General features: G+C 46.0%; 1 protein-coding gene across 1 annotated transcript; it reads left to right on the forward strand.

The window, feature by feature from the left end:
• Window positions 1–2,445: 2,445 nt before the first annotated feature.
• Window positions 2,446–9,722, forward strand: LOC125517332 (wall-associated receptor kinase 3-like). The gene is given in 3 exon segments (XM_048682530.1): window positions 2,446–5,145; window positions 5,147–5,350; window positions 7,134–9,722. Coding segments are annotated over 3 exon segments (2,355 nt in total). The 5' UTR covers window positions 2,446–4,055; the 3' UTR covers window positions 8,195–9,722.
• The last annotated feature ends 6,391 nt before the right edge of the window (window positions 9,723–16,113 follow it).

Raw genomic sequence — 16,113 nt, forward strand, 5'->3', positions numbered from 1 at the left:
TTCTTTTCTGCTTTATTTATTTTCTTCTATTTATTTCTAAGTAATTTTTTTCTGTATTTAGTTTCTTTGTGACCCTCTCTACTCTTTCGCATATGCTATGCGGGTGAAATGATGATACAATGGCAAGTTTCAACATTTTCAGAGTTCATTTTGTAGTGATTTTCAATTTCACGGTCATTTAGCTCTCTAAACAATTTGGTAAATGACCGAAAAACAACAAATGATGTCAGAACGTGTTAGAAATGGATGACGTCGCTTTGAATGCTGCATAATGAACGCAAAAAAGTCGGGATTTCAAATAAGTATAAAAAACATTGAAGTGCCCGTGTAACAGATGAGTTCTCGTCCGAAACCCTGATACTCCGAAAGAGATTGTCCAGTTTGTACACGAAGTGCGTCCAGTTTTTGCCGTGACTCTCTCTACTCTTTGCACATGCTATGCAGGTGAAATGATGATACCATGGCAAGTTTCAACATTTTCAGATTTCATTTTGTAGTGATTTTCAATTTCACGGTCATTTAGCTCTCTAAACAATTCGGTAAATGACTGAAAAACAGCAAATGATGTCAGAACGTGTTGGAAATTGATGACGTCGCTTTGAATGCTGCATAATGAACGCAAAAGAAGTTGGGATTTCAAATAAGTATAATAAACATTGAAGTGCCCGTGTAACAGATGAGTTCTCGTCCGAAACCCTGATACTCCGAAAGACATTGTCCAGTTTGTACACGAAGTGCGTTCAGTTTTTGCCGTGACCCTCTATACTCTTTCGCACATGCTATGCGGGTGAAATGATGATACCATGGCAAGTTTCAACATTTTCATAGTTCATTTTGTAGTGATTTTCAATTTCACGGTCATTTAGCTCTCTAAACAAATCGGTAAATGACTGAAAAACAGCAAATGATGTCAGAACGTGTTGGAAATTGATGATGTCGCTTTGAATGCTGCATACTGAACGCAAAAAAATTCTAGAGTTCAAATAAGTTTAAAAAACATTGAAGTGCCCGTGTAACAGATGAGTTCTCGTCTGAAACCCCGATACTCCGAAAGACATTGTCCAGTTTGTACACGAAGTGCGTCTAGTTTTTGCCGTGACCCTCTCTACCCTTTCGCACATGCTATGCGGGTGAAATGATGATACCATGCCAAGTTTCAACATTTTCAGAGTTCATTTTGTAGTGATTTACAATTTCATGGTTATTTAGCTCTCTAAAAAAATCGGTAAATGACTGAAAAACAGCAAATGATGTCAGAACATGTTGGAAATTGATGACGTCGCTTTGAATGTTGCATACTGAACACAAAAAGTCCGGAGTTCAAATAAGTTATTAAAAATAAAAAAGAGGTGCAATGCTGGTTAATTAGCTTCAAGCCTTTTGGAATAGTGTAGTCTGCACTGCATATAGCTCCGTGCAATCTATGCTATTCCGAAAGTCTTGAAGCTAAGCAACATGCAGGTGAGCATTGCGCCTCTCCTTCATCGTCTCTGCACTCACGGCTTATAAACAGCTCATACTGCCTCTTTCTTGGCGAGGTGGGACTAAAAATCAGCTTACTAAGAAACTCTAGTACCGGTTCATGCCATGAACCGGTACTAAAGGTCTTCGTGGGGGCCCCAGCCTGACCACAGCCTGACACAACCTCATTAGTACCGGTTCGTGGCATGAACCGGTACTAAAGGTTGCCCACGAACCGGTACTAACGATGTCCGCCCGTCTAGCCGTTGGAACCGACACTAATGGACACATTAGTGCCGGCTCAAATTCAAACCGGCACTAATGTGCTTCACATTTGACCCTTTTTCTACTAGTGCTCGTACTACCACCAACTTCTCTACGCAAGAGAGGTGATTTTTAGGACTATGGTTCACCCGAACCTATGGTCCATGCCGTAGGATGTATCACTTCCCACGTGTGGATTTGTGTCCTGTTTTGAATTCAAAATTTCATGTTAAGCCCTAACTAGTCAAAGCCACGGTTAACCCTGGCACTAATAAGGACCCCCTAGGCCTGCGTGGGAAGTAGTTCTTTTTCATGGGCTAGCACATGTCTCTAGGTACTGTAGCACCTATGCACACGTCTTTATGAGCATAATTTGTACTCCCTCCGGTCCTTTTTAGTTCGCATATAAGATTTGACTGAAGTCAAGCCTCGTAAAGTTTGACCAACTTTGTAGAAAAAAGTGTCAACATTCATAGTCTGAAATCAATACCACTAGATGTGTCATGACTTAAAGTTTCATATTATATAACTTTAGCATGGCAGATGTTGATATTTTTTTATATAAATACGGTCAAACTTTGCGAAGTTTGACTTCAGAGAATTCTAATATACAGAGTAAAAAGGACCGGAGGGAGTATATATAAGAAAAAAAAGAATTCACTTGGACTATTGAAAAATATCAGACCAAAAGAACCTTCACAAACTCGTTTTGCAGACTGTAAAACTTCTGTACAAATTATACAAGATATTCATTGATGTTTGTGAGAATCTGTACTGATGTCATGTCACAAACAATAATTTTCTAACAGTTTTTTTGTTTTGTTTGCTTGCATGATCAGTAGGACATCAACCTATATAAGAAAAAGACAAAAAAAGGTTAAACGTGGCATATCATGTAGCACTGTTGGGAGTTGTAGATATACCAGCGGCTACAAACAATTATCTTCAAAGCTTGTGACAAGTCGATGTGTTTTAAAAATGTCCAGATCAAAATGAGATGCCCTTTTTCCGAATCAGTTGTGCGTGATTCCTTGAGCCTACTCAATGCATGTCTCGAGGAGAGAGCTGATGCACAAAACGATGCAATAAACAATGATGAACAGTGTTTGTATACATGCAATAATATTTTTTTACTACCTATGATACTCTTCAAATATGGACAATGGTGTTAAGAAAAAGGCACTATTACCCGCTCCCATACATTTGGATTAATGTTCCGTGTCCATTTTAGGTTCTGAAAAATGAAATGCGGTAAAAAGTAAAGCTCAGTTGCAGCAACATGTTTAGACTGCAATGAAGAGGGGTCATTGTTGATCAGCCTGCAAGGTCAATAAACAATGTTAGTTGATAATGTTGCTTATGGATGAGAATCATAAAATATATATTTTTCCACAATTGATAATGAACATCTAGAATGCTTAGACCCCGGTGCAACGCATGGACAATTATCTATATTGTTTACATATATATTACTCTCTTGTACTAGATCAGCAACAACTAATATGGAATGGAGGGAGTACAAGTCAACTTTTTGAGAAATGTCAAATACATCGTAGATGCGTGCACACACACACACACACACACACACACACCGTCATCCACATCTACACATTGCTCATGAATGCTGGAGTTGAAGGGCTTCAAGAATAATGATCAATGAAGATGCATCGCTATCTACAAGATGAAAAAAATATCAGAGACAAATATAACGTTAGGTTTGATCCTGAATTCCTGATAGGTTAAGTGAATAACGACCTCTACTATTATATACTCCCTCCGTTCCTTTATCTAAGGTGCATTTTTTTTTTTACAAACTTTTCACAATGTAAGGTGTATTTGCTATAGTCAACCAACCGAAGGTGGTTTCCATATTGGAAGTGAAATTTAAAAGTGATTGCGGGTATCCTGTTACATCATCTATCTACCTATGGCAGTAGTATTAATATGTTTTTGTCCGTAATGATCAGAATCACTCTTTTATGAGATGCCTACGACTTTGCCAGGTCCAGGTTCATAGAAAAGAGAAAGAACGTTTATGTGGCTGTGCCATCCCTCTCAACGAAATCAAATTGTAACATACACAGACCTGTTCCAGCAATAGCTTATACATATTCCGTTAGAGCACATTGTGGCGTATACGCTGGTGTGGTATGACATGACACTAGCTATGAATATGATAAGTCAGAGTGCTTAAGAAATCCCAACCCAACCTCAGAGATATGAACAAACTAACAACTGCTAGTTACAGATTAGCACATATAGACGTACCTGGTCCCAGAGTGACTAGCAATAATCCAGAGACCTCGGTAGCAAAACAGAAGTAGTGCACCATGCCAATACCCTCCCAGCTGCTGCCATTTCTCCTTGCAGCAGCAGCAGCGGCACTCTTGATCTTGCCTGCGATTGCGGAACAACGAGGACTAGAAGAGCAGGAGCAGCAGCAGCAGGCGGTGGTGGAACGTCCGGTCTGCCAGGAGATGTGCGGCAACATCAGCATTCCCTTCCCCTTCGGCATGGGGAAGCCCGGGTGCTTCCTTCCTGGCTTCGAGGTCACCTGCAACACCTCCTCGTCCCATGCCCCCCGCCTGTTCCTTGCCTACAACATCAGCGGGCCATACCAGAAGACAGGCACCGTGAAGCACACGTACAACACCAGTGGCACTGGTTCTGGCGTGAAGTATAACGCGGTGGAGCTCATGGACATATCAGTTGGTGACAACGAGGCCCGAATATACAGCGCGGTCAGCTCCGACTGCAGCACAAGTGGTACGCGTTTCCTAGCCAGCCTTCAGGACACAATCTTGGACGACGAGGGCCCATTCCTCCTGTCAGTGACGCGCAATGTTGTCATCGGTGTCGGCTCCAACGTTGAGTCCATGATGAAGACCTCATTTGGGGAGACGGGGAAGGAGACGAAGGCCTACATGCCGTCCTGCCTTTCAAACCTCATGGGGAGCCTCCAGTACGCAACGAACGGTACGTGCTCCGGGCTGGGGTGCTGCCTGGCCTCTTTGCCCCTGAATGCACCCCCACTGACCAAGTTCGGAGTCTCGTTCATGTCCCGGCCCAACTATCTATGGAAAACCAACCCGTGCTTCTACAGCATGTTGGTGGAGAAATCTCGGTACAACTTCTCTACACATGACTTGAACGGCAGCAAGGTGCTCTACCCCGGAGGCGCACCCGTCGTGCTGAATTTCACCATCAGGAGCCTTGGTTGGTGTCCCTCAGAAGGACAGCAGCAACCTCCGGGCTACGCGTGCGTCAGTGGCAACAGCACTTGTGTCAACACCACCAGAGGCAATGACTATGTCTGCAAGTGCTTGATGCATTACCATGGCAACCCCTACATCACTGATGGATGCCATGGTATATACTACTTCAAGTACATATGCATAACTCAGACTTTATAGTTGGTATTCCTATTGATACATAATTAACTTTATTTTATCGTTCCCAGACATCAATGAGTGCAAACTCCCTGATTTGTATCCTTGCTCGGTTGATGGGGTCTGTGGCAACAGGTTGGAAGGCTATGACTGTCCATGCAAAGAAGGAATGAAAGGCGATGGCAAAACCGGACACTGTGTAGAAAATTTCCCCTTAGCAGCAAAGGTGGTTGTGGGTAAGCACTGAACTAGCACAGCATTTCAGCATACATTTGAATTAAGAACCAAGTATATATTGTTATCCAAATTGTACCTTGTGCCAGATTTAGGAATCAAATAAACGAGACAATGTACTTTTACCATTAGTTGAGCTTTGGACCAAGTACGAACTAATTGCGGCTCAATTTATTAACCAGACATCCGGACTCACCTGTTAGATGCAAATCCTTTGAGTTATGCAACTTCGCCGGCGAGTCTGGTCCGAAGGGTGCGCGGCACTGTCTTGGGATTAGATGACCCCTAAAAGCAAGAAACACACACACAAAGTACACACAGGAAGTAGGGGGCCGCCTTACTGTATTAATCTGAAAACAGCACTACATGTATGGTGACTGATCTCCACCAAAAGTATAAGGATTAATTGGTTATATTCCAGCACAACTTCTGCAAATTGCAAAAATGCTATTACAAAAATAAGATTTATAAATATGCCACTGCAACTTTACAAAAATAAGCTTGGACAAGCAATGAGTCGCTCAAGGTAATTCGTTGTAGCATCACGCCATGAGAATATCTTTTACGAAACTATTAGTAGTATAGCTCATTCAACATAATTGGAGAAAAACCAATACTGCACATGAAGTCAATGCAGATAGAAAAAAAATGGATTTGGCTATCTTTTCTGATCTAAAAGCTATGCATAAAAGCTAATGTTTGAAGACCATATCTCGTAAGTTACAAAAGAAGACAAATTTCCGCTGAAATACAGAATTCAGAGACATTTCAATAAAGGACAAACAACAGCTATTAAACTCATGGAGACATACGAGGTTAGGGAACATCTTTGTAGAATAGCGCTAAATAACTAAAATGTGCAATTCCACCACACCAAATTATGTGGAATACTCACATTAGGGCTGTGTGGCAAACTGGCAATGATCATAAGTAACAATTACGGACAGGGACAGCCATCTGTTTCGGAGTCTACAATGTTGTTAATATTTTTCACGTGCATCTAACAGAAAGCCCTGTGTATCACCCATTTATTGAAACACAAAGTTGTTAATTATTCCCGAGAGAAATCCTACCATTAGAGCTGAAGTTTTAGCAACTTTGCAATTCGACGAACACCCTGAGTGCGCTGCTTACCACCAGAAAATATGGCACTAGAAGGGGGGTAAAGAAAGATTGGAACTGGGAGTAGGAAAGGAAAATGGTAGATACCGTGCCATTGGCTGGACGCGGAGGAGCACAAATTTGGGTGGGTCTTGTCCCCGTCGAAGTAGCCGACGGCGAGATGCAGCTCTGTCCGCTTGCAGGGAACATAGATTGTGAGTGCCTCGTTGGGTTCCTGCTCACACTGGACTAATTCCCCTCGTGGTTAAGACTTGCCGTTGTCTGTCGCCTCCCCATCCGCCATATCGTCAACGATGGCAGCTCTGTGCTCCTTCGACTTCCTATTTTGCTTTCTTGAGTTGGTATTTTTTTTTATCTGGAGTTGGGATGGTTTTGCATGTGGAGAGAAGGGACCGAGAGGCGCACAGTAACCTGTCGGCTGTGCACACTCTGGAGGAGTGCAGGTATTGGCAGCGGCAAAGTGTCATAGGAGAGCGGCCATGTGCAGACAAGTAGCATGTCAAGACAACTTTTCTATTGATTACTTCCTCCATTCCATAATTTTTGTCGTGGTACACGAATTATGAAACAGAAGAAGTAATTAATTAACATGTTATGGTTGATAACTGTATTTAGTGTTGAACACAGTTTAACAAAAAGCTGTTACTACTCTATCATGTGTAGGCCTTGCTGCTTGTATTGTTGCACTTGTCCTCATGGTTATGGCCCATCAACTCCTAACACTCAAGAGGTTCCATGAACAAAATGGTGGACCAGTACTAAAAGGTGTAAAGAATATAAAGATATACAGAAGGAAAGAAATGAAACAAATTACAAATAACTACAGTCGTGTCATTGGAGAAGGAAACTTCGGGAAGGTTTATATGGGGACTCTAGAAAATAAACAACAAGTGGCTATAAAGAGGTCCATCAAAGTTGACAAGAATATGAAGGCAGAATTCACTGGCGAAGTTATAGTACAATCTGAAATGAGACACAAGAACATTGCAAGGCTCCTAGGTTGTTGCTTAGAGCTGGATGTTCCAATGTTGGTATACGAATATGTACCAAGAGGGAGTCTATATGATGCTCTATTTGGATTGAGGCGTGTACATATCATACCGGTAGATATGCGCCTACAAATTGCTGCTGGGTCAGCTGAAGGCCTAACATACATGCATTCAGCAGGGGAGTGTACAATCCGTCATGGTGATGTTAAATCTGCCAATATTCTTCTTGATGAAAATTTCTGCCCTAAAGTCTCAGACTTTGGTACCTCGAGGTTGCTCGCAGGAGGAAAGCCCGAGAGGACTGAACGTGTCGTTGGGGACATGAGTTACATAGATCCAATATATATGGTCCAGGGGATCGTCACACAGAAGAGTGATGTCTACAGCTTTGGGGTTGTTCTTATAGAGCTTATCACGAGGAGGCCCGCAACATACTCTAACAAGAGGAACTATGTTGCAAGCTTTGTCGAAGCGTATCTAGACAAAAGAGCAAGAAACTTGATTGACAATGATATCACAAGCGAGGTGGATATTAAACTCTTGGAAATGGTCAGTGGAGTTGCCGTGGAGTGTGTAAAACTTAATCCCGAAGAACGCCTAGATATGAAACAAGTAGAACACCGTCTCCTTGAAATTATTGGTCAAGGTGTGCAGGATGGACAACGGAGAAACTACCAGGCAGATCTCAGTCCTGCGCCGGATGATGTTGCTTTGCTTAAGTCTTGGGGAGAATGAAGAACCTACAAATGCTAACACTATGCATATTTGATCTTGTTATGTAACGGTTACATTGATAAACTTTTAGTTTTGATTGCCAAGACAAATCACATACCACTACTCCTATATTTGAAGTACACCAACACTAGTTATACATGTGTCCGGATTTGAAATTCGGATGTAATAATGTGTACCCACAAGTTTAAGGGTTGTAGCAGTCATCAATGGGAAGTATTTTACATAAATATATATTGCGTTGCTGTGAGTCAAAGAATACTGGCAAGACAGTAACAACTGAGGTGTCACTTTCAAGTCTCAGTCATACCTTTACTTAATACTAACTACTACTCTCTTCGTTCGGAATTACTTGTCTTGGAAATGGATATATCTAGAACTAAAATACATCTAGATACATCCATTTCTACTACAAGTAATTCCGAACGGAGGGAGTAGTAGTGGGAATATTAAAGTTTAGTTTGTGGTTACAGTTGCCGGAAAGTTAGTGAGTAGTCTTTTGTTTTTTGTTTGGAGTGTGGAGTTTCGGGGTTGAATCTGCTCTTCCTTTGCATTGAGTTAGTGCTCTTGTGATAATCAAATATTAGTAGCATTCTTGATCGGAGGGAATAGTTAACCCATAATCATTAGTTAAAGATGAGCTCACGATTTATTATCAGAAGTTTTTATGACAAAACTAATGATATTGTTTTCACCACACGAACCAAAATCTTGTTTAAATATACAGTACAGGTCATATTTTTAGAAACACCAAATACATCGTACATGTACACTCGTGGACACGCACATATACCTCCATACACATCAACACATTACAATGTAGGGCTGTGACATGGCCTTAGAAGCCACTCATCCTTCTAACCGGAAATTCCGGTTTATATCAAGCTCGTAGTGAAAAAGGAAAACAGATAATTTGCACTCAAAATCTGAAAACCGACAATTCGGTTCAGTTTGCGGTTTAACCGAATCTGGATGCGCATCATGCACAGGAGGCATATTCGAAGGCGTTTGGACCGAGACTGAACACAGATTTTGACAGTATAACACCACACAGAACTAACATGACACATAAACATAACGAAAGGAACATGAAAACGAGGATAAGAGACAGGCAGTACAGTAAAGGTGCAGTAGAGCAGCAGACATCGCCTAAGCACTAAGCAGCAGTAGCACACAGATGCAGCAGCAGACAGCGGCAAAGACACAGCACGGCGAGCAGCCATAGTCTACTTGATTCATCACATTCAATCATCAGTTTCAAAAGGATAGCAAGAACAGGGCACGGGCAGCATCAAATGGAAGAGGACTGGGGAGCCGGCCGGAACGTACATTGCGCGATTTCTGCGGTCGGGGCTCGGGGGACCTGGAGCTGGTACGCCGCCGCCGTGAAGAATAGTCGGGAGGGAGGAGGAGCCTGGGCGTACTGGAGGGAAAACGGCGGTCAGCACCTTGGCGGACGGCGACGGCGTGTCGCGTGGTCGCGGCGAGGCGACGGCCACAGAAGGGATCCCGCTCGGATGGGGGACGCGCGTGTTTTTTTTTATAAGGAAAAAAAAAAGAAATACGGTGGTTCCGCCTCCGCTAACTCATGGGAAAGCACAGCAGGCCTTGGACCCGTTCAATGGGCCCAAACCATGCGCGCAAGCCTTGTCATTGACAAAAAAAAAATCCCTCTAGCTTAGGTTTTTTTAGTGGGGTCTTTCTTTTTGAAATTTTTCATTCAAATCACGAAACAGTACAAAGTAGTTGACCCTTACAAGCACACTGAAACACAACCACAAAGGACCATGAACACCTAGAGTATCCTAAGACAATCATAACACAACAAAATCTCCGAAGCCCTGTGTCATCATCCCTAAATCTTGAGAGAAGACCCCTGCAGCAGAAGGATCTGCAACCAGACGCAAGCAGGTCATCATCTTCGACCACGATACAATTGCCGCCACGCTGCTTCCTCCTTTCTTGACACCAGCGCTGAGAGGGCATGGATATCAATCCAACACACCTGCAACAGCCGTCGTCATCTTTGGCTTTGAGTACCGCGAAAAGTGTCCTTTCCGAAAGGAAGAGAACTCGAGGCATCCGACCGATCCAGCACCGCGGCCGGGCCATCCGCCAGGACAAAGCAGGATCTCCCACTAGTATCGACACAGAGGAAGGAGAAGAACAACAGCAGCAAATCATACCGACAAGAAAGAAGAAGGGTCTTCGTCTCCCTGCATCCATCACCATCTGAGGACCCAAACGACCAGTGCCAATGGACCTCCAGCCACCATAGCCAGCGACCTTGACGAGCCCCGCTGTCTCCTAGAGGAAGGCAAAAGCCTCGCCTAACTGCGAGCGGAGCCCGGAGAAATTTATTTCGATGCGACACCACCGCAACGGCCTCGACAACATCTCCCTCAACCCTAACCCTACCACACACCCACCAAACAAACAGACCCGAGGTTCCCCCTCCCTCCCGCTGTCGAAGCGGCCAACGGAGAGAGAGGAAACCGGCGGTGCCACCGGCGGCACGCAAAGGAACCCTCGCCGCCTCCCTAGATCGCATCGTGCGATTCTATTTATCTGGGGAGGCGGTCAACCTATCAGGCCGATTGTTGTTTGGGGTCGAAGCATGTCTTGCCTGAAGGATTTCGTGGGAGCAACTAGTTAACGAGCGCTCCTTCGGAGCGCTCCGCGCGTGACAAGTGTCGCGCGCGGAGCGCTCCCGCAAGGGAAAACCAGTTGCGCGGTTGGTTCCCGGTTTTTCCTTTCCGGTTTGTGGTTTGGTGTGTTTTGCAGTTTGACCCTCGAACTACCTGAATTTTCCATTTTCCCTTTCTGCGCGAAAACACAAAAAAAATACCGGTTCACGCGGTTGGTTCCCTTTTTCCCTTTCCTGTTTCCCTTTTTGTTCTCATTATATTTCCGGGTAATGGAGATTTATGGGGTAGTTACGGGCGGGGACTACCAACACTATAAAATGTCACCTTTCAAGTAAAGAAAAAAACAACTTTTTAATGTCAACTTTCGGCTCGTTTAATTTTCATAAACATCTTGAAGGGGGGGCATAGGTCGAAGTGTGTGTTGGTCGTGCGGCGTGCTGGTTCGTGCGGCACGTTGTACGTCGTCGTGTGGCACGGCGCCTCCGGCGCGAGGGAACCTCCGGCTCGCCTTCGGCTCATTTAATTTTCATAAACATCTTGATGGGGGGCATATGTCGAAGTGTGTGTTTGTCGTGCGGCGCGTTGTATGTCGTCGTGTGGCACGGCGCCTTCGGCGCGAGGGAACCTCCGGCTCGCCTTCGGCTCGTTTAATTTTCATAAACATCTTGAAGGGGGGGCATAGGTCGAAGTATGTTTTGGTCGTGCGGCGTGCTGGTTCGTGCGGCACGTTGTATGTCAGCATCTAGTCACTCTCATGTTTGTTTACAAATGGGACTTCTGTTTAATAGTCAGTATATTATTGAAAAAAAAACTCTCTAAATAAGTTGTCTGTAGAGGTAGCTCCAGATTAATTCAAGCTGGATTAAAAGAAACTAAGTACAATTATGAAATAACTCCGCGTACAGGGTGGGTGAAGCACCATAATTAGTGTTGTGGGTACCTAACCATTGAAGTGCCATATTGCACAAGCATGGTCCATAGTTAGTTGAATGAGGTTATAAACCAAGTATATGTGAACTTTATTATTTTACAGAGCTTCTGTAGCAGTGTATTAATAGTCTCTGTTTATTTTGTTCCTTTTTTGTTCGCAGAGAGGCGTGAACTGTGGAGTCGTCGAATGGGTTGACCACCCATGGCCTATCATTATGCAAAGGTGCCTACTCAAGCTCTGGGGGATGTTAGATGAGAGCAATGATGATAGGCAAGCAAAGGATGAAGAGATAAGCATGCTTAAAATGGATAATGAACAAGTGAACCTTAAGCTCGAGAATCTTGTTGCAGCTGTGGAAAGAACTAATGTAATTACCATGAAGATTGATAGGCAGAAGAAGCGGATGGGTATCGTTGATAAAGACGTCAAGCCCATTCAAAGGTCTCTAACAAGTGCCATTCACAATCTTACGGACGACAATGGTGAGATTAAGCTGGATAGGGATTTTCTGAAGGAGGTGCATAAACTGAAGGAGAATAGAAAGAAGATGGAAAGCGTCATCTGTGATCTTTTGGGGCAAGGGTTAACGAACACTGATGACCTCCTGATGATCAAAGCTATCCTCGAAAAATGATTATTAACAGTTGCCTTCTTTTGAAACGTTGCAAGGGATACTCGTCTAGTATAAGTTTATGCTTGGACATGGTTACTTGACTAAAGGCATGCATCTCATTTTGCAATCTTTCAGAGGGTGTGTGACGGTCTACACACATCAAATATTGATCTCCTGAATATTTTTATATTTCAAAGAGGCAATCTTTCGTCTTGGATTGTTCCTGTGACGCCCTCGATTTGACCGTACACTAATCATATACGCAAATGTGTACGATCAAGGTCAAGGACTCACGGGAAGATATCACAACACAACTCTAGACACAAATTAAAATAATACAAGCTTTATATTACAAGCCAGGGGCCTCGAGGGCTCGAATACATAAGCTCGAATACACAAGAGTCAGCGGAAGCAACAATATCTGAGCACAGACATGAGTTAAACCAGTTTGCCTTAAGAAGGCTAGCACAAAAGCAACAACGATCGAAAAGGAAAGGCCTCCTGCCTGGGAGCCTCCTAATTACTCCTAGTCGTCTGCGGTCTTCACGTAGTAGTAGGCATCCTCCAGGTAGTAGTAGTCATCAGTGGCGTTGCCAGGCTCCTGGGATCCGTCATCTGGTCGCAACAATCGGGTATAGGGGAAAAGAAGTAACAAAGCAACCGTGAGTACTCATCCAAAGTACTCGCAAGACTTACATCAGATCTAAACTAAGTATGCATCTGTATCAAAGGAATGGGTTGTATCTGTGGACTAAACTGCAGAATGCCAGAAGGGAAGGGGAAAGCCTAGCCTATCGAAGACTAGCATCTTTTGGAAACCACCATCTTGCAGCAACAGGAGGGAGTAGAGTAGCATAAAGTAAAGTAGTAGAAGTCTTATCAACCTCGGCCAGAGATCCTTTCTCGACTCCCTGCGAGAAAGCAATCCCAGAGCCATACTATCCAGTTATCATCTCATATCCAAGTCTCATCACAATCCATTTCTCATCACAAGTATCTAGTTCTAGTTGTATCGACCGGGATACAACTCCAAGTGTCCGTTACCGTAGGACAGGCTATCGATAGATGTTTTCTTCCCTGCAGGGGTGCACCAACTTACCCACCACGCTCGATTAACTCCGACCAGACACACTTTCCTGGGTCATGCCCGGCCTCGGCCAAATAATACGCCACAACCCGACCTAGGCTTAATAGAGAGGCCAGCACGCCGGACTAAACCTATGCCCCCAGGGGTCATGGGCCATCTCTCCAGGAACTCCTGCACGTTGCGTACGCGGCCGGTGAGCAGACCTAGCTACCTCATTCAACAAGGCAGGAGCTTATGCAGTCCAACCCGACGCGCGCCGCTCAGTCGCTGACGTCTATTAAGCTTCGGCTGATGTATACGACGCAGAACACCCATACTATACCCACGTGATGGTTAGTGCTATCAGGCCAGAGGCCCCTCGGATCAAATATCCAAATCGTAGTGGATTAGGAACGCGCGGTAACGAGCAGAGACTCACGATCGATGTGACCCCGTCGCCCCGTCTTGAGTACTTGCGGCAAGGGCTAAGAATGCCTGGCCACGCCTTGTAAGTATCTCGTGAGCACCTTCTAGGTCAACCCGACTCCACATCACTCGCTATTAAGCTCGCGCGGGTACCCCTCAGGGTCGACCCGTCTTTAGTAACATGGCTCAGTGTAAAGTCATAGTAACCATAGTAATTGTGTGTCTAACACCAAGGGGGAAAACCCGAGGAATCACCCCCGGTGGATTCCACTCGATGTTGTCATCAAGGTGAACGTAGGAGGATCCACCCTCGAGGTTCACGTTTGATGGGTTGCACGACAGAGCCGTAACGGAAGTGGTTAAGGAGGAAATCACCCTCGATGACCTCGACCGTATAGCTACACTACGGAGATCTCATCAGGAGTGATGTAAGAGGTTCCACCCTCGGCACTCGATGGTAACTCTGCAGAGTCGTACAACTAGGGGGGGTGATGTGCGGTGTCGGGGCCTGGACGTCGATCACGTTGATCGAGTCATCGAACATAAAGCGATGCAATTGGGACAAGGTGGGGTCACTGATGGATCACTAACCATCCTATACTAAGCAGTTTAGGATAAGCAGGTAAGGTATGAAAGCAGGTAACAACAACAGGCTATGCATCAGAGTAGGATCATACAAAAAGCAGTAGCAGTTCTAATGCAAGCATGAGAGGGAAAGAAATGGGCGATATCGGAATGCTCAAGTGGGGGTTTGCTTGCCTGGTTGCTCAGACAAGAAGAAGAGGTCATCGGTGACGTAGTTGATCACAGCGGCATCATCGGTCTCAGGGTCTACCAGAGAGAAGAGAGGGAAGAAACAGTAAATGCAGAGCAATCAATGCATCACAAGGCATAACATGACGACGGGCAGAGCTAGGGTTGCCCTAACGTAGTACTACACGTTGCTGACGGGGGGGGGGGGATAAACATCCGAGGATGAATTCCCGGCGTTAGGCGGATTCCGGACAAAGGAAAAGAGGGGGAAAGTTCCATGTTCAGCATGCTAGGGGCACGTGACAGATGAACGGACCGTGTATTCGGATTCGTTGGATTTTTCTGAGCAACTTTCATATATAAAACCTTTTCATCCGAGTTACGGATTGATTTCTGTGATTTATCAAAGATTTAAACAATTTCTGAATTTATTATTTTTTTATTTTTAAAGCTCTAACTGCTAGGTGCACCCGGTGCAGTGCACACACAGATGCACCAGTGGCTGACCTGCGGGCCCATGTTGACCTGGTCAACTGGGTCAGTTGACCAGTCAACTGGGGGCATGGGCCCCTTAATCAGTGGCACCTGTGCCACGCAGCCGCCCCGTCAGCGCCAGGCGCGGCTGCAGACGACGACGGGCCTTGCGGCGGGGAGCGGCCACAACGCCGCTGGCGGCAGGCCGGACCGGCCGCCGTGGACGGTCGCCGGAGGCGTGGGGGCTACGGCGGTGACGGCGCTAGGGGCAACGGAGGCGGCAGACGTACGCGATGCGGGGCGGGGTGTGGGCGCACGCTTGCGAGTGGCTGTGGCGAGTGGAGGAGAGGCGCGACAGCGGTTGAGCGGGCGTGATCCGGGCGGCGGACAGGGGCGAAGCGGCGCGGTGGCTGCGGCTGCAGCAGAGCTGCAAGAGGCGACGGCGGGGCCGAAACAGCAGCGGGCAGCGCGTGAACTGGCAGAGGCAGGCGCGAGTGGGGGCCGTCCAGGGGCGCGGAAGCGGGAGCTTCGGTCCCGGCGATGGAGCAGCAGTAACGGCAAAAATCAAGGGGGGAAACAGTGGGAAACGAGGCTGCTCACCGGGAGAGGGCCGATGGCGAGCTCGTACGGGGCCGGGAAGGACGAGGAGGCGCGGATCGACGGCGACGACCGGCGGCAGAGGTTGAAGAAGGCAGTCGATCCCGAGGCTTGGAGGCGTCCTTGCTCGAGCCGGACCTTACAGACGACGTGGTCGACGACGGGGAAGCGAACGAGCGAATTCCTAGGGCGCGGGGAGCTCGGTGTGCGCGAAGACGACGAAAACCATGGCGGCGGTGACTCTGTTGCGCACGGGAGAGAGGAGGGCGAGCAAAGGAGAGGGTGAGTGGGGGCTAGGGTTCACCGGGGCGGTCGACGAGGTCAAGTAGGCGTTGGCGACGGCCGGGATACGGCGGATGCTCTGCACGTGGCCATCCGGCGACGTGTGCGGCCATGGCGTGCTCGGCTATCCCT

The sequence above is a fragment of the Triticum urartu genome, chromosome 6 (genome assembly GCF_003073215.2).
Source record: "Triticum urartu cultivar G1812 chromosome 6, Tu2.1, whole genome shotgun sequence".
Taxonomy (NCBI): domain Eukaryota; kingdom Viridiplantae; phylum Streptophyta; class Magnoliopsida; order Poales; family Poaceae; genus Triticum; species Triticum urartu.